The sequence below is a fragment of the Lineus longissimus genome, chromosome 13, assembly GCF_910592395.1.
Source record: "Lineus longissimus chromosome 13, tnLinLong1.2, whole genome shotgun sequence".
Classification (NCBI taxonomy): Eukaryota; Metazoa; Nemertea; class Pilidiophora; order Heteronemertea; family Lineidae; genus Lineus; species Lineus longissimus.
In genome coordinates, this window is record NC_088320.1 from 8,727,457 (window position 1) to 8,747,855 (window position 20,399).

A 20,399-nucleotide genomic window follows, 5' to 3' on the forward strand; every position below is an offset into this window, starting at 1 on the left:
CCAAATCATCTTAGGTGCCATCACTTCAGGTGTTATGTAGAGATCCAGAACAGTGTAGCCGCGCGACCTATATGTATACACGGCATTATCTTTTGTTATACCACTCGGGCGTTACCAGTTTTATCGGCACTGAAAAATATTGTCTATCTTTATCGTCCTATATCTATATTAGAAGGAAAATGCGTACCTATCTCTGATATCATGTCATAATTTCAGCACAGTGGATGTTTGAACTAACTGATAACGGCATATACAGGACGCCTCAGAAATCGCAGTTTCCGTGATTCACCATTTTCTTTAAAATGTGCCTAAAACTACATGAGTGGCTGATCATGATAACTTCAATGTTTCTTATTTTTTCTTTAATTTAATTTTGGTAACACAACAATTTTCAGGTTTAAGCCCTTCGACGATTATTTCTTTAATTCAATTTTGGTAACCCAACAATTTTCAGGTTTAAGCCTTTCGACGATTTTTTCTTTAATTTAATTTTGGTAACCCAACAATTTTCAGGTTTAAGCCCTTCGACGATTATTTCTTTAATTTAATTTTGGTAACCCAACAATTTTCAGGTTTAAGCCCTTCGACGATTTTTCTTTAATTTAATTTTGGTAACCCAACAATTTTCAGGTTTAAGCCCTTCGACGATTATTTCTTTAATTTAATTTTGGTAACCCAACAATTTTCAGGTTTAAGCCCTTCGACGATTTTTCTTTAATTTAATTTTGGTAGCCCAACAATTTTCAGGTTTAAGCCATTCGACGATTATTTCTTTAATTTAATTTTGGTAACCCAACAATTTTCAGGTTTAAGCCCTTCGACGATTTTTTCTTTAATTTTGTTTTGGTAACCCAGCAATTTTCAGGTTTAAGCCCTTCGACGATTTTGCCGTCTGAACAGAGACCGATTAGATCGAATGAATATTTTTAGGCTTCCCAAGCTAACAAGCTGGGGAAGTAAGTAAACACACATTAAGTTATAAGGTGGCCAGGAAAAACGCCTTTAACTTCAAAGATTAACAACTTAACAACATGTGTATTGAGAGTGAGTAAGTGCAATTCTGCACAGACTACGAATACATATATACTGTTAGTTTGTGTTTGATATTTAACGCATCAACCCTCAGACTTATTCTTCTGCACCGATAAATAAAAAGACAAGTCGAAAATTGCCATGTCTCATTGCTATATATAAAGTATATTTTGGCGGTTGTATGTCAAAATTCGAACGAACGTTGTTGACCTCCCCAGCCAACAAGCTCGGGAAGACTATTTATTTTACTTAACAACCAAAAAAATATTTCTTGTTGTTGATATTATAATTGTTATTGTCAATAGGTTCCCCCAAAAAATTGATTCCGGACAACTTCTCCATAACCGCTTGGCGGAGATCACTGAAATATTCAAGGAAGATAGGTGATGTGTTGAAATCATGCATGTTGGTTTGAATTTTTCAGTTATGTAATATATAATTTAAATAATAATGAGTTGAAGTTGGCATGTGGGTTTATGTTGAGCTCCATTATTTTTAACTCGTTAGCTCGCAGCTCGCTTATTATTGATGTTATCGTCGAACAATTCTCAGGGAATGAGGAGAACACCACGGATTTAGTACCATTTGGTTATTACAGAGGTGAAGAAGAAAGATATACAATGTCCAGACGAAAGTGTGATATGTAGGCAAATAAATATGAATAAGTGTACAGAGATGAAAGAAGATACATGTTTTAAACATACCGTTACATTAAAAAAATTGTACCCTGTATACAGACATAAAAAAACACATTTACTATAGACGAAACTGAAGAGGAAATGAAATTATTTATTGAAGCTATTGAAACCATATGAGGTGAAGATGAAGACATTCAATGAGTGCGATTGTTATTGATGTCGGAAAGAAATGTTACAGTTAGTGGAGATAACTCGCTACTTAAGAGGAGAAAGTGCAGTTAAAATGAGTGGTATATATGTTCACCCAAGTAGCACAAGATGAACTAACCCCTGTATTTAATGATGTAAACTTCGAGGGAAATGCGTTGCTAGATAGAGTTTGTTGGGAAATTAAATAGATGTCAGTAGATTCCCAACGAGAGGTAGTGACAAATAATCTGCAGCAGTCTACAAATGAAATCAATATACGTACATGCATATAACATGCGACAGAAAGTGCCAGACAAAGAACTGACAAAGCCTGAATCAGTGAAGAAACGGCTTGACCTCAGCTGTAGTGACATGGACACAAGTGTACATAGACACTCATTAAAACCAGCAATATCGACTCCATTGCCGAGTCCGCTAACCCCTGCTACAGTAACAGTAGTTAAAAGTGGAGCTAGAAAAGCAGACACCCGAAAATTATCTCCATTTATTGGTAAAGAGTCTGAAATTTTGTCGATCTGGTTTAATCACTTCTTTGATGTGGTCAGCGCGGGAAGTGGTCCGCTGAGATAAATAAGATTACCCCGATCCGAGGGTAATGCAGGAGAGTCTACGTTTGGACAGTTGTCTGAGGCCACCTGCCAAGACTATTAAAAGAATTAATCAAAGCAGTAGATGGTCGATTAAAAAGATAGAATTGGTTGATGCAAACCACCTTTTACAACAATACGTCGTTAGGGCCATCGTCACTAAGTTTGACAGGACTTTTCCTCTGATGTAATTTGACTTCAATCGGCACTGAGTGACTTCATGTCGGGAACTATTGAAAGAGGATGAGCTGTCAACGACTTGCATGTACCAAAAAAGCAAATATATTTGAAAAGGTATTAACACAATAACGGCAGTTTGTTGCACTGGTGTCGAAGTCCCAGTTGTTAAATCAAACCTTGTGAAATAGTATTTGTCAAATTCCAACAGTGTGTGCGCATGCCCACATCCAACTTATCAAAAAGATTGCGTTGTGCAACACATCTAACCTCTTGGGACGATGATAGCTACTTCATGATAGCAAAAATAGAATTGAAAAAAAAGAAACTAGAATACGTGTTTACGTACCCCACCGTATTTAAGTTTTTGACAAGCCGCCGATTGTCCGCTAGCCACGGTTACACCGTCATCATGGACTGCCATACTGAAAATATATGTTAGACAAATATGACTACCCACAAAACCCTAATGAAACTCATGTATGCGTTAATTTCGAGTTGATGTAAAAAAGGTACAGGAAAAAAGGTACTGGAAAAAATGTACAGGAAAAAAGTACTGGAAAAAAGGTAAACGAAAAAAGGTTCTGCAAAAAGGTACATGTACTAGGTAAAAAAGTACAGGATTTTTTTATAGGGCTTTATAGAGTTTGTTTTCTGCATTGTACAACATTTCCCAATTTATTATCTAATTTTGATCAAGAAGCAAGCTTCTCTTGTTGTGGCTTTTAGGATTTCTCCAGGATCGTGATTACTCTTACATAATTTATTCTATCGTCGCAGCCAGTCTAATTGGTCCGATCAGGTAATGTGGATATTCACTAATTATAAGCCAATAAGATTGTGATTGGAGATTTTCAAAATGTTTTCAGATAGCGTTGTTTTGCTTTAGGTTTGGATCTCTCTGAAGACATACTCAAGGGAAGAGCTGGCCAGTTAGATATAGAAACCGGTGAACATACATACATATTTGTCAGTTTTGACCCAAGATCACTTGAAAAGCAAGTTTTTCGCACCTGCCTGGAAATGAGGGCATACCCCCCCCCCCCCTCAAAAAACAAACTAGCTACGCCTCTGTATACCGCCACCATAAATTAGGCACGCATGAAAATAATGGAACGATCACTGCTAGATTCGAAAATGAGATAGTGAGAAGCAACAATTGCATTCCCAATTTCTATTAAGTCTGTAAGTATTTAAAGGCACAAATCAGTTTCCCATTCTCATAATCTTGCTCTCCCCCCTCAAATACCGATTTTAGTTATTTGTACATTTTTCCTGGAGAAACCCCGGCCTCAAAGCCGCAACAAGACAAGCTTTCTTCCTGATCAGAATAATTTGGCAATGCTGAACAATGCAGAAAACAGAAAATCCTGTGCCCTTTTTTCCAGTACCTTGCATGAGGGGAAGGGGGAGGATGTTTTGCAAAGTGCGACAGAGTGATTGCTACGGTGGCTGAGAAAGGCAATGAATTATTTTTTTATAACTCGGGCGCCAGACGTTATTGGCGCTGAACCGCTCGGTGGAGTGGCCGCCAAGGTCACCAGATTTGACTCCCTGTGATTTGTTTTTCTTTGGAGGTACCTGAAGCACAAGGTTTATGAGATTCCAGTGCAAGGTCTAGCAGAAGTAAGAACTCGCATAATTCGGGAAGTCAGTGAGTTGAGGGACAATCCAGAGGGTAGACATGGGTTGTTCAGGATATGTGTCGACGTTGTCAAATGCATCCAAAGAGGATGAGGTCACGTTGAGGGTGTCGGGACTTGAATTGTAAAAGTGTTGAATTCATGTGGAATACAATTTATCTGAAAGAAAGTGATGTGATGTTGATCATTAAACATGATTTCATTCTCAGGCGGCTTAATGTCAAGCTTGAATTTCCCTACTTGGAACAAGGTGATTTTTGCATGTCTTTTTTCAAGACCATGGTGATCAGTCATGCATAACAGGTTGGACGTCGCAATGGTATCAACACACAGCTCATACCTTCTACTTTACATGCTGCAATGAGAGAAGTTGTAGAAAGTATGGATAAAAAATATTGACCCATTTTGCTGGGATTACTTTTTATGAGATACCCTGTATAGCACTGTCTGCGATTGTTACAAGGTAACACTATATACAGAGGCGAGGTGAGCATATTACATAAGTTGATCGGAAGTGACGTTGCCGAGTTGGGGTAAAGCCAAGTACTATGGATTGTTCCAGACTTGATTTTTTTTCCTAATGTATAATTTGATATCTCGAATTTGAGATTACAGTGAGTTTAATATTGCAATATAAAATGTTAATAGATATGGAAGTAACAACATCAAAATTGGCAATCAAATATGTGAGAATGAATGTCAAGACCTACTCGATAATAACCGAAGAAAATATAGTGATATATGTTGGCGTTTAGTATTGTTAAAAATACAAATAGTTTGGTCAACCAATCTTTGGAATACCATGATTAAATGATAGCCTAACCAATAGAGTCGGACTTTTTGACCGAATATTTTGTAATATACTGATCTCTGGACGCTTTTACGCGAAGTGTTACCTACGGTGTCTGCAGAGAATAACTCGCTGTCCTTAATACCAGGGTCTCGTTAATACTCGAATGAACGTGATGATGACGTGTCCCGTTAACAGGACGTTACATCTATTTTAAAATGCGTTTCCAATGTGATTGCATGAGGACAAACCATGATTCCCCTGATTCTGCAGGATGTTGAATCAGGCATTTTATTTCTTTAAATAAATCATAAGGGTCGCATTGGCTCCAAGCTCTGTTCACCATCACAAATGGCAATATTGCCAATTGGGCAGAACAATCACAGAAAACCCCAAATATCATACATTTCTTCCTGGATAATTCTTACAGTGACCATTCTCCCGAGAAAGACAGTTGCTTACGCTACACAAAAATCAAAAACAAGTCGAGGGTCAACCATTGAACTTTTGAGATATGTTGAATTTTGCACAAATCAGTGAAAAACGCAACAACTGGCACTGGACGGCATTTCAATACGGGCCCGATGCACAGCCCAAGTTCAGTGTACACATACGTCGGCAACAACAGTAATATGCGTAGTTTCTTGTTAGCCGCCTATTGAGTAGCGCTCTAGGTTCAAAAATTCCAAATAACATGTATTTGCCAAAACAACAGCTAAATCAACACTGGCATACTGTGAGGATCAATAAATCAATGTTTTGGGGGAACTTTGTACGGTTAGGGGTTGGCCGGGCATGAATACGAAAAACTCCCTAATGAGACCTAGGGAATGTATATTTGATACGTCATCTAAGGGATAGACAAACACAAGCATGTTGTACCGGTGAAGAACATCGAATGTTCACATAACCGAACTGTTGGTGCCGAATGACGCGGAGACATTTAACAGTTTAAGTTTCGCATTCTGGATGAAACTTTGGGAGTGCATCGTAATCCTAATGGATTTGGCCCGGCCCGGCGTCGTAATCCTATTGGATTTTTTGGTGAAGTCCACTATAGGCTACTATATATATTGTTAACCTCTATGTGGGATCGCTTAATAGCCCTGGCAAAGACACTCAGATACATTGGACTACGGCTTTTTAGTCTCTTCCAACAGAATCTCGATAGTTTCACAAGTTGTATTTGCGTTGTGAAAAGCCTGACATTTTAGTTCCTTGAAGGCCACGCCGGCGCCCACGCGAGCCAGAAATTCCATATTGGGTTGACCCGAGGATCCACCCCAAACCCAACTGCGTGATATTCGGCAATGTTAACATCTAACACTCTCATTTCACAAGAAGTACATGTAATAAAGGTTTTTCCCAGCTTTTGTAACCTGAATGGTTAATTCATATTCGTCACCCTACTATTGATTTACCTTTTGATCTCATCGCTGTGTTCTTTGTAGTGTCTCTGGCTGTGACCTTCGACGTCATACAAAACGGCTATGTTTGCTATGTAATAAATCACCTCTCCATTCGCCATGACGTAGATGTTGCTGCGACAGTCATGTCCTCTGTAGCCATATCTAGTGACAGGAAAAACGAACGGAATTGAAGAACAAGCATGACGATATACGGCTTATTGAGAAAAGTGTGCATGCAATTGTCGACATTTCGCTAGGGCATTGTTGTCCTTTACTATAATTTACGATAATTTTACGATAATAGCATTCCGCGAAGATGACGTCACTGCAGCTGCTGCCCTCTATTTCCCCATCGCTGAATTACAGGCAATGTCGGACAAACATGCGTTTCGTAATGGATTCAGGCTTTCTAACTAGGGCAGGCACATGTCCGAGTGTTGGACATACTACATAATTGTTCTGAATATTTCTCTCTCTGACTCTATGGTATCATTCATGCTAAAAACAATGCAGGGTCAAAGATAATTGACTTTGAAATAAGCTCGAATGTGTAGAAATAAGTGTCGATGTCCGACTGTCACGTGACTAAAACGTCATCAATATCTGATGCAAATGACCTCGTGAGCTATAAATAGTAACTTCGCGGAATGCTATTTCACAAAGTGACCAGTCTGTACCATATGAGTTGTACTAGTCATGTCTGCTTCAAAGCCGATGTCAATTCTATAAAGTTTTACCCCCTACTTAATAATGTGAAGCGCTTTGAGCGACTGAAACCAGTTGGATTTAGCGCTATGTCTCATGATTATTATTATTACTCAGTGCATTTCGTGCCGTTATACTCTTTCATGTAATGCACAGGGTCATTCAAACTATACGGAATCGTTGAGTGGAGTTTTCTCAAAATGAGAAAATTGCTGATTGATCACCTAGTGTAATCATCGACGACTTTATACACAATTTCAGATTGATCGACCTTCCCTGGAATCTGCATTGCAATATCAATAAGATATTTATAACGAGAAAATCCCGGAGTTAGCTTGGCAAACTCTGAGATCTGCGCAGTGTTTGTTAACATGCAAAGTAGTTATGAAACTAAATTATCTATCATACATGAAATTGGTATTGCTCTCCATCAATCGGTTAAGGAGAATTGGTTATTGATTCGTTGTTTTGCCAACTATATATCAATACTAGAAAGCAGAAAAAGTATCTTTATGCCTACCACCCTTAATCACTGGATGGAATCTCCTAATTGTTCGTATTTGCAGGTAGATTTTACCCGTGTGAAGTCATTCAACGACCTCTCTTATCCATATTTTCAGCGCAAAATATTATTTTCGGGTGTTTTTTCGAATAGACATCTTGATATCCTATGTTTTTTTTCGTATGAACGGCTGGCCAAGTAGACGGTGCTGCCATCTGCCATCTAAGCCTGGAACCGGAGTTATAAATGCAAGAATGCCGGTGTAACAGTAACAAACGCCCCCCTGGAAAAAGTGTCCGACCCTATTGTATTCTGCAATATGGCTCTATAGAGACCCTGACCGTCAATAGCTCAGAGATTGAAGCGCATAATAGAATACTTTGTTTCCCGGGCATCCTATCCTAGGACATTTTAAACTTCTACACCGGTCAGTTCCAACAACTCCGGATGTCCAATGGTAAAGACACAGGCCTAACACGCCACCGTGTTCGACTAACGCAGAGGCCGATTTTTCCCAAATCCCCCGTGATTGCTATCATTTTTAAGTGAATATAAATTTATTTCCTTATTGTTTCCGTAACTCTTAACATCTTTAAGTGATTATGTAATCATATTGGTGAATCGCACTTTCTGTAATAAGCAAAACTTGCAAAATAAGGCTGTTCTTATCGCGCAGATATTTTATTTTATACGTACAGTGAAATTGAATTTGAGATGGAATTCGACCACGTTAAAATGCATAAGTCCCCATGAAACCAGATTAATTGTACTTGTATCACGAAGAAAACGACAAAGCCATGCCGACATGACACGCACACGCCGCCTGTTGTTGGTTTAATAAACTGATAGAGATTCCGAGCCTCAACCAACACCAACATATACGTCAAATAGTTACTACAACTCCGAAACGGACAAATTAAGTACATAATATACAATACAACGGCAACTGCAGAGTCCCACCATGTTCATAGATTCAATTCAAATATCATCGGAATGTCACATCATACTAGAAAATGCCAAGATTGTCGATGCAGTCATTGGAGATTTGTCGCAGGGATTTGATCGGACATAGAGGCCTATAGCCCAAAAAATAATCGTCAACACACGACTTCCTCAAAATTTAACGATATGCTCATAAGCAAGTTGCAGGTCTCCTCAAACAAATATAATCGAGTGCATACAGGCCAGTTAAAAATCCCATTGGTGCAATTTTTTTTACGCTTTCTGGACGGCAATTTCAGAAAACATCTTTTGTTCAGCTAGTCAGGAATTAAAACACAGGTTTCAGAGTACAAAACAGTTTACTTGCCAGCCTTTAAAACCACGGACAAGAGAATAGTTGCGTGATGATACATTTCATTAACCTTTAATTACTATAATTGAAGCTCATTTCGTATTTTATCCACCCCCCCCCCCCATTATAATAGCACAAGAGAAATACAGCGTCCAATTCTTCTGAAACCGAGATACTCACACCCAGTCCAGCTGTAGCCTTTCTAATGGTGGATCTAAGTGGTCCTCGCCAGGGCGAAAGTCATCTGGAAACCACAGCTTCAATTCCTTATTCCGGATCTTGGTCTTCATGTACTTTTCTGTTGGACTCAATACCAGCGTATTTTGAGCAGTTAGTTCAGCTATAAAAAGACAGGAGATTAGTCAATAAACCCATGCTCATTCGACCGACCACCCGATCAATCAATGAATTCAATCAACAAACAACTAAACAACTAGACAGCCAGCCAGCCAGCCAGCCAGCCAGCCAGCCAGCCAGCCAGCCAGCCAGCCAGCCAGCCAAACAACAAACCAAACAACACGCCAGCCAGCCAAACAAACAAACAAACAAACAAACACCCAACCAACCGACCGACCGATCGACTAAGCAACCAATCAACCAATCAGTCAATCAATCCCCTCATGTAGGTTTCACCAGTTGCAACTTGACGCTATTTCGCACGATTTTCTCAACGCAAGCGGCAGAAGGAAAGTGCAATACTACGATTTTCCACGACTTCACCAAAGGGAAGTTTTGCGCGTTTTTCACCTTAAATGGTGCTCTAGTCTCGTGGTCGAGATTAGAGCCTTTGAAGCAAAGTGCTTATTGGCTTTTTACAACTAATAAGGTCTATGGCATGAATCTATCCCAGCAGGAAACTCACTTTGGTCTGGAGAAACTTTAATTACTGTTGATCTAGTCCAAGTAAAAGTGAGGTTTACCTGTACATTCAGGGTGTTTACTTTACTACCTACCTCGCTGAGATAAATGTTGTGTAGTACTTGTTCAAGGTTACATAACATGATGGAAGAACTTAAAATAACTTCCTGGTTATGAAAAAGGCTTGTAATTATGAGCTACCAACCTCACAGTAATCCGACATACGTTGGTGTATGAGAATCTAGGTAAAAAAAAACAAAGGGGAAAAAAAGCCCGATAGAAAAGACAACGGTTAAAAAGACTACGGGTAAAAAAGACAACAGGAAAAAAAGACAACGGAAAAAAAGACAACAGGTAAAAAAAGCAACGGAAATAAAAGCAACGGAAAAAAGCAACAATCTAGGTAAAAAAGACAACGGGTAAAAAAAGCAACGGAAAAAAAGGCAACTATGAGATGTCCTCCAAACTTTTCAACCAGTGGCATGATAAGTGGCTTGACATGAGGGAGTACCAATATAACCAGAGAAATGCATAAAACATAAAGTCCAAGTCTTGGTTTGCTAATGACGATCAAAGTTTGTTCTACCATACAACGACGTATATTGCTTTCCGCATTAAAATGCGCATTAGCTTCAGTGCTGAGCTATACCAACCTTTTGTTCCATTGCTGAAACTATTGTCAGTTGGCCTTTGAGCTTGGACGTACCAGGGAAATGAGAGCTCAGTCTCAAGCCACGCTGGCATGTGACAGAAAAACTGCCTATGAGCCGAGTGCTCTCGTACCTTTTCCCACCGTTTCGAGTGGAAATTGTATCAAAGAAAGAAAAGGGAGAGCTCGGATTGGCTTCGATCAGTGTAGGATAACAAGGCCCATGTTGTGTGTGTTACCTGCTGACTCCTCCTTGATGTCCGTGTGTTTGTCAACCTGTATGAGGGGTATAGCAGGAGCCTTGTTATCTTCCTTCTTACTGCCAGACAGGAAACTACGGACAGATTTAAAGAACCCACTCCCAGATGATGATTTCTTCAACAAAGGTCTGTTCTTATCTGGAATAGATGCGGAATACGGCTAGTTAGTTGACATAATATATCCACTCACCAATAAGGGTTAGGCTGTTTGAATAACTGGACACTCCGCTTGTCACAACTGTATGCATATTTGGTCACTAAAAAGTTCATCCGTTTGGCAAAAAACAAATCACCAAATGTCCATAAGGTCCGAAAAAAGAGTACTGAAATGTTTTTGTATGAAAAGAAGAAATGAACTATGTGAAATATGAAACACTCACCCATCTTAATGTTTTAAACGATAGGAACTTGATACTTTTATTTAAAAAGAAACCCCCTGCATTTTAGAAGAATTTGATCTGAATATCTTGGTGTAAACTTTTCATTTTCTGTGGTTATGACCATCGGATCAGTGTAAAAACGGTATATGGTAAAAGTTATTCCCGTGTCTTCCGCTGATCACATGAAGACAACCGCCCAATCTGAAGAAAGATTAGGAATAATAGCAAAAACGCACGTGCTACCAAGGAATGCATACCCAGTACCGTATATTAATGTTGACGTTAAACAGACCCCAGGCCTCCAAAGGCTCCTGTTGTTGTCCAGACGTACGTACTTACCTTGTTCATTTTGTGTATCGGCGTTAGGAGCTCTCGCATAAGAAGACCCGTCATCTTGATCTATACCAGGGACCACTTTTCTTGTAAACGCTGAAAGAAAAGCTTCCCTGTAGTATTGAAACCAGTTATGGTAATCAAGAAGGGCACCATATAGACGTTAAGTCCCCCTGTAGGATATCTCCCCCTGGACATCTCCCCGTATAACATCTGCCAGCTAGGATATCTGCTCCCTGGACAAAACGATTTACAGAAAAGAACACACAGGAATTTGCCCAAATAAATTTTGACCCGAGTACCTTTTTACCTAGGTAGATCGAGCATTCCTGGTGCCTTTTTTCCCGCGCCTTTTTCCTAGTGCCTTTTTTCCCTGTTTCCTTTTTCCAGAGGCTTTTTTTCAGTGCCTTTTATTACCTACATTCTACAAAGTTATCTCAGCTAGGTAAGGTAGTAAAGTGTACATCCTGAATGTATAATGGTATGTACAGGTAAACCTCACTTTGAGCAGACCAACAGTTCTTTCCAGACCAATGTGGGCTTCCTGCTGAGACAGATGCATGCAAAATACCTCATAATCTCTAAGTCAATAAGAATTTTGCTCAAAGGCTCTAAGCTCGATTACTAGCCTGAATTCGAAACCTGAAGACAAGGAGGGGTTGATGATTTGATAATGGCTAACAGAATCCGCACGGCCAGTAAGATGTCGGCTACCCAGTCATATTTCGATTCTACAGTAGCAGTTCTTATCATCAAATAATCTCCAGTTTAATTAGCTCACTATACTTCGAAGGTTTTACCAGTTTTTTAATTTTGTGCTTACACTAAGGTATAAGAAAAATTCGATTTTTGTTAAACTTCGCCTTTGATCAAAGGTCCAATGAATTCCCAGCGCACGAATTTCTTTCTCACTCCCCGAAGCCGGCGGTATTCCGTGACTTGATTATGATCTCACTTCGTCAACAGGGTCACTGACGGTAGTGAAGGCAGCGCTGTTTTGCCCAGATTGTCGGGACTGGCCTTACAAATTACGCCTTTTTTTCCCATTTTTCTTATTTTTCAAAGACACTTTAGGAAAACATGACGAATATCGGCAGTGTATTTTTATGTGTTCAAACAATGACAAGTAACGTCAACCGCCAGCGAGGTTGATTGGGGCTCTCTCCGAATCGCCCAGCAACAGGGAAAAATCTATATCTACAGCAAGACGTCGCAGTGTAGATCCATGGCTCCAGGCAGCGTCTCCCTAGTGCATCGATCCCCAAAGACATGATCGACAAATGGAGGGCTAACTCAGGTCAGATCGGAGTCAACATCGGAATAACGTAATAATTCTGTCCGATTTTGAACCTCTCCTTTTTTTCCAATTTTGTTGATGGAAACTAGGAAGTGATATTAACTTAGTAATATTGCCCTTAAAATACCAATGGTCCTTCAATGGAATTTAAAAAACAAGCAACTTATGCAGTTGTCGGTGAGACCAAATACCCAAACATAATCATATAATATATATATAATCAAAAACCGAATCATAACGCCGGGTCGCCCATGATCAATGTGGAAATTACTTCACGCGCGATGTGATTTGTATGAATTCCAAACTCTCGTGAGCAGATCGGACACGGAACAGGCAGCATTCTATGCGGCATTGTCATAATCTAGCCCTCATTAGGTGAGGTCACAGCCAGTGTTAGGATCACACCAACGCCTGATTCTAACACCTAACACCCAAGATCACACCAGTTGTGACCTATTGACAGGAGCAAGTGTGATCCTCTAGATAACACTTGATCTTGGTGTAATCCTAGGTCACAGCCCGTGTTGGACTTTAAGATCACACCAGGTGTCACACCGTAAACCCAGCTTGGTGTTGAAGATCAGGAATTGCCTGTACATTTTACATGCGGTGTAACACTAAACCTCTAAGGGATAAGTGAGAGCCAGATGTCACAACTTCAGATCAGTGGTAGCCATCTTTGCCTATGTTGTCATTCATACACTCAAGATGTTTTTCATCCCAAATGTTCAATTTGTGGCGAATATGCAACAAGAAAGAGGTCCAAGACATGAACGATCGGCAGCAGTAAGTGTTACCCTGCCAGTCGATAGTTGACAACTATAGTTGGTGTGACACTCAGCACCTCAACACCAACACCATGTCTGACACCTAACACGGAACACCCAACACCTAACACCAAACTGACCCCAGGATTAGAGGGGTCGGATTAGGTGTAACCCCTAACACTGACACCCGTTACTGGATGTAACACTGGCTGTGACCTCACCTAAGACATTGCTCAGCTTACAGAAAACGCGCGTCAATACCTTGACGAAGAATACAGTATGCATTTGTACAATCTATTTCTCTATGTTGATCGGCTATTACTCACTCTTAAATGGCATCGCTGCACACGGCGGTAACAAATTAGCGTTATGCCACCGACCATCGCTATTGCTCGAGCAGCGGTCTGATATATCGGCAGTTTAGCGTTTTTGTGTCTCATTCAAAAATCACAATATACTGTGCGTTGAAACTTACGCAGTGGTCAGAAAAGGTAACCGGAAAAACGCCGACCGACCGACCGACCGACCGACCGACCGTCCGACTGACCTGCCAACCTACTCATAAGTCAATGTGATATATCCAATCCACGATAGCAGGTCATGTGAAATGAAATTGTAAACAAGCGCACGTGCGCTGGTCAAATGACAACAAATGCATGTTGCGCGTTGCAGTTCATGCATTGCATCGGTCGAGACACTCGAGTAGAAAAACTACAGTGCATATATGAGGCCCAAATCATGTTTTTATATCCACCGACTATGTAGACAAAGCATATCTTTAGAGTATCGTTTTCAGTTCCTTACCGCGTGGGCTCGTTTTCCCGGTATAATTGACTGGAGATGCTGCTGTCAGACACGTCGGACTCCATCACGTCCATTGCGCTGGGCACTACACAGATACATGTGCTATAGAGAAGCGAAAGGGATACTGCATATGACGGTAGGTTGGCAGGTCAGTCGGTCGGTCGGTCGGTCGGTCGGTCGGTCGGCGTTTTTCCGGTTACCGTCAGAAAAGATGGCAAAGCCTGTGAAATTGCTTTTAAATCCAGTTCATATTAGCAGCGCAGTGGTAATGGAAAATGTGGTATGTGTGATCGAAAAACGGGCTCACCATATGCTGCTTTATATATCGTATAAGCTTACGTCAAATAAATAAAATTAGGGTAAGGTGCATCGTAACCATGGTAAAATGAGGCGCGCGATATACAGAACAACGAAACGTATTTCTTGAGCGGTATGGGCGGAGGCTACAATATCACTTGAAGTTTAGTATGCATTGCGATTGGTACATTCAAGAGTCAGAAGTGTCATTTGCTTGCCCTGTTGAGCTGATAGGAAGTCGCTGACGGTCGGCACTTGCAAAGTGCCGCTTGTCGCCGCAACCGAGGTGGTTATGATTTAAGATACAAGCGATATAAATTGCAGGCTTCAACGACATGTGAATTTTTTTAGTATCTATAATGGTGCACCTTTCCTACATTTGCCTACCACACCTGTACGGGTTTGATCTCGATTCAGTCGTAAGAAGTCATGGGTAACTGAATTAGTAAGTTGCACGGACTCCAACGTATTATTGGATCATACTTCCCATTTGACATTTCGTTACAACAAAGGAGCGACGACTCTGGTTGCCGCTCTGGATCTCACTTGCTGGCTTTCGTGTATGGTCTCAAATGCTTCACTTTCCGACCAATAACCACCGGCAATTATTCATCCCTTGCTGCTGATCATTCAATGGAGAATGGGTTATTCATCTCAAGAATGATAATACCAAAGTAGCTGTGTTCCCAAAAAGGACTCCGTCGTGTCAGTTGACAACAACTGACATGAAATATAACGAAAAGACAGCAAATAATGTTTTACGCCGAAAGTGAATAATCATTAATCTGCAGCACTTACCTGTGTACGATGAATTGTCATTAGAGTTTGACCGGCAATTGTCTTCGGCAATCTGACCGCTTGATTCTGTTGTATTCTTGCCTTCTGTGGTTTCTGTCTTGCCTTTTTTTGATGCCAGGGAACTCACTGAACCCTTCTGAAGGGAAAACATTATCTTGTATCCTAAAAGTACATTTCAAATTTTGATCAAGAATGGCATCACTTTTGAATGATTTAGCTGATTGAAAGTTTTGGTTAGGCTTAGGTAAATAAGGTAAGTTATACAAAAAGTAAGACTACGGTGTTTAGAAAAGGAGGTAGAGTTGCAGCCTCTAAAACACGGACATATCCAGGGCAAGATTTGGAGATTGTGGACAGGTATGTATACTTAGGGTTGAGGTTTACATCATGCCTATCGTGTACGAATATGGCAAGATACAGAGCGGACAAAGGTAAAAGAGCCGCAACTGGTTGTTTTCGTTCATTGGACAACTTTTTGGAACCTACCAAACAATATGTTATTCAAGATTTTTAACTCAAAGTTTAAACTTGTTATGACGTATGGTTGAGAGCTCTTGGGAAATGAAGAATACCAATGTATTGAACGAGTACAATTGAATTGTTGTAAGCGGCCGTGATTGTGGTTGGTGATTGTGGTAGAGCGAAAATAAGTTGTAATACGAAAATAAACTGTATAAAGTATTGGTTTATTTAGAGCGCAAAAGATATGCAAAACTAGGCCACCAAATGCAAGGATTAAGAAAATGGTAAACAAATTGGGGGTCTGTCATTAGAAAAATATTAATATGTAGTTTAGGTTTTCAGTGGCTGAATCAAGGTGTAGAAAATGAGGCGCTTTTTATTTCCTTATTTTCTTTAAGAGTGTATGATGTGGATCGTCATCAGGGATGGTCGAATAGGCTAAGTCAGTCATTAACCTTATCATGTTACTCATACTGAAAAAAATGTTTTAGAATCAGAGTGGTATCTGAATGTCATTACAGTTAAGCATTTTCGAAACGCATTAGCGGCTTGTTCAGAAACATTAGTTGTATGTCGCCATTGCAATAGTAATGAATTGGATGATGAATTTCATGTTTTGAATGTGTGCGCATTTTTGCAAAATCTTCGTACCAGATTTTCACCTTTCTCCGAGTCGACGATACTTTGTCTCCTTAATAAATAGTAAGTGTGCAGAAACCTTGCATACTTTGTCAGAATTCTACACAAGAGTAGTGGTAGGAGACTTGAATTCTAATTGTATTACTTTGTTTTGTCATCTTGAGTTGTATAACTTGAAATATCAATTTGTAGTATTGTAAGAGACCGATGGCTTTAATCATTAAAAAAAGTTCATTATCATTAGCACGAGGTGACTATCATTGCGAAAGCCACACATTACTGTAAGCATTTGGGGTACCATTACCGTAACTCGAAGAAAATTTCAAATGGAAAATTTAATTGCACATTACATTTTATGGTTGAAGAAATTGTAATCGATGGACGTTAATATTTTTGTCTGAAGATTTAGTACATAACTGATTGATCTGCAAGACCAAGATCACTCATCATTCAAGTACATGTATGAACATTTATGTCAGATTACAGTTCAAATTGGGATTCAGTAACTTAGAGTGAGGACTATTTCTACAAATAGGGATCTACCGAAATTTATCGAATTTAACAGGAATCAACTCGGTCAATATTTTTAAAATATTAGACAAGGGTGAAATTTGTCGATTGATTTCTTTTCTAAGGCGGGAATTAGCTTCCATTGATAAACATTAGCAGTTTCGAGTTCCCTCAAGTAGTTGATTATGTGAGTTAGGCATCTGGGTAACATTGCATAACGTTGCATAATTTTACTGACCCCAGTCAATTAACTGTAAAAGTGGTAATCACCAATTTAGTTATTTTTACTACGTTCAGCTCATCTAAATAAAGACTTAGGTCACGACTGGATGCAAGGACCAAACGCGCCGCGTAGCGACAAAATAGCGAAGCTGGCGAAACATTTATAACGGGTCACCGTGATCTCATTTTGGACTTATAGCGCATTTATGGGGTTGTAACTATTTTGCTGTATATTGTCAAGAGGAAAGAAAAGCACTCGACCTTACGCCAACCTATTCATGTAAAGTGATAATTAGAAGGTATTTAGTTCAGGAAATGTTAAAGGTATAACTGAGTGGCACCAACATGTTGGTTTAGAAGGTCTAAGTATGCATTAAGACAACAATTAATTTAAAAAAAATCGATTTCAAGCAATGTGGTTCGTTTTCTTTCAACTTTTATTCCCAAACCACGCCCATCCAATAAAAACGAAAATCTTCGGGAATCTTCGGGAATCTTCGGCGATGACGACAACAAAGGAAGACCGAGCGCTCTCAGGAATATCATGGCGGACGGTGCAGTGCATTTGCATGTGAATAGTTTCTTGAGATATCATGCGAAATATCAATTGATATGGTGAATAGATGTGTTTTGTTCGGCTGTAGTGACACGGCCGATGCATCGAGTGCTCTTTCGAAGCATTCATTCCCGAAAAAAACATCAATTCGACGTCAGTGGGTGAAGTTTGTACAAACAACGAGAGTGGACTTCGTGGATCCGAAACCGACCAACACTTCGGCCGTAGTGTGTTCAAAACACTTCACTGACGATTGTTTTGAAGTACCATGATTATTGTTTGCCCAGAACGAAAGTGGTTTTCAGAAGAAGTAAGCATATTTTGATTATGCAGCCCTAATAAATTCCTATTACGTAGACGCGGAGCAACTGCAGAATACCCGGGACACTCTGTGCTAAATGATAGGAATTGTACATAATGTACAGAGGGACAGAGTGTACATAATCATACTACTGTCCCGGCTATTCTGTAGTTATCGAAATGTTATTGTGTTGAATACTCAGGTGATGTGGGCATGTACATGGTTATAGCCTACATTTAAGCCAGGCCTGACATTGACATATTTAGCATATGCATAGGGCCTTGCACGCAGGCAGGCATGGTCTATCAGTCTTGTGTGATGTGTCGTATGACTTCATTCAATGGTTATGACATTTCCACTTGTCACTCAACTATTGTACCCATCAATGTAGCTTTTAAAGACTACATAAGCATAAGCATACATAATTATGCCAAACTGACCGCTCACATTCACATGTTGATATGTTTCTACTTGTAGGCTAGTTAGCTGGACTCCACTTCAATGAGAACAGTGGCAGGGACCAAGCCAAATTTGAGAATGGGGCAGAACAATTCAACATTTCATTCCCCAAATTCGAGAAGGGAGGCTTTTCAGTGAAACGTGTTCTGACCAAGTGCACATTCAGCAAGTCTGTATTATTTTGTTCTAAAAAAATAGGCCAGGTGAAGGAATCTACGATGTTCCCCTGCGGATGAGTACCATTTCCAAAGTAATACTACAGGGTGGTCCATGAAAAGTGTCCCTAGCCAGTCTTTCAAGTGAATGGGGAAACGCTTCAAAACATCCTGTAATTAGAATGTGCTGGCAGTTTTCAAATGAACACATGATTGTGGTTGGTGATTGTGGTAGAGCGAAAATAAGTTGTAATACGAAAATAAACTGTATAAAGTATTGGTTTATTTAGAGCGCAAAAGATATGCAAAACTAGGCCACCAAATGCAAGGATTAAGAAAATGGTAAACAAATTGGGGGTCTGTCATTAGAAAAATATTAATATGTAGTTTAGGTTTTCAGTGGCTGAATCAAGGTGTAGAAAATGAGGCGCTTTTTATTTCCTTATTTTCTTTAAGAGTGTATGATGTTGATCGTCATCAGGGATGGTCGAATAGGCTAAGTCAGTCATTAACCTTATCATGTTACTCATACTGAAAAAAATGTTTTAGAATCAGAGTGGTATCTGAATGTCATTACAGTTAAGCATTTTCGAAACGCATTAGCGGCTTGTTCAGAAACATTAGTTGTATGTCGCCATTGCAATAGTAATGAATTGGATGATGAATTTCATGTTTTGAATGTGTGCGCATTTTTGCAAAATCTTCGTACCAGATTTTCACCTTTCTCCGAGTCGACGATACTTTGTCTCCTTAATAAATAGTAAGTGTGCAGAAACCTTGCATACTTTGTCAGAATTCTACACAAGAGTAGTGGTAGGAGACTTGAATTCTAATTGTATTACTTTGTTTTGTCATCTTGAGTTGTATAACTTGAAATATCAATTTGTAGTATTGTAAGAGACCGATGGCTTTAATCATTAAAAAAAGTTCATTATCATTAGCACGAGGTGACTATCATTGCGAAAGCCACACATTACTGTAAGCATTTGGGGTACCATTACCGTAACTCGAAGAAAATTTCAAATGGAAAATTTAATTGCACATTACATTTTATGGTTGAAGAAATTGTAATCGATGGACGTTAATATTTTTGTCTGAAGATTTAGTACATAACTGATTGATCTGCAAGACCAAGATCACTCATCATTCAAGTACATGTATGAACATTTATGTCAGATTACAGTTCAAATTGGGATTCAGTAACTTAGAGTGAGGACTATTTCTACAAATAGGGATCTACCGAAATTTATCGAATTTAACAGGAATCAACTCGGTCAATATTTTTAAAATATTAGACAAGGGTGAAATTTGTCGATTGATTTCTTTTCTAAGGCGGGAATTAGCTTCCATTGATAAACATTAGCAGTTTCGAGTTCCCTCAAGTAGTTGATTATGTGAGTTAGGCATCTGGGTAACATTGCATAACGTTGCATAATTTTACTGACCCCAGTCAATTAACTGTAAAAGTGGTAATCACCAATTTAGTTATTTTTACTACGTTCAGCTCATCTAAATAAAGACTTAGGTCACGACTGGATGCAAGGACCAAACGCGCCGCGTAGCGACAAAATAGCGAAGCTGGCGAAACATTTATAACGGGTCACCGTGATCTCATTTTGGACTTATAGCGCATTTATGGGGTTGTAACTATTTTGCTGTATATTG

The 20,399-nt window shown here is 39.5% G+C and overlaps 1 protein-coding gene across 1 annotated transcript in view; it reads right to left on the reverse strand.

Moving 5' to 3' along the window:
• The window catches only part of LOC135497984 (echinoderm microtubule-associated protein-like 2), a 55,937-nt gene that overhangs the window by 26,306 nt on the left and 9,232 nt on the right, over window positions 1-20,399 (reverse strand). The window contains exons 5-10 of the mRNA XM_064788088.1: window positions 15,431-15,566; window positions 11,474-11,563; window positions 10,734-10,892; window positions 9,168-9,327; window positions 6,499-6,648; window positions 2,994-3,069 (exon numbers count right to left, since the gene is read on the reverse strand). Coding sequence (XP_064644158.1) covers window positions 2,994-3,069; window positions 6,499-6,648; window positions 9,168-9,327; window positions 10,734-10,892; window positions 11,474-11,563; window positions 15,431-15,566 — 771 coding nt within the window. The remainder of the gene's footprint in view (window positions 1-2,993; window positions 3,070-6,498; window positions 6,649-9,167; window positions 9,328-10,733; window positions 10,893-11,473; window positions 11,564-15,430; window positions 15,567-20,399) is intronic.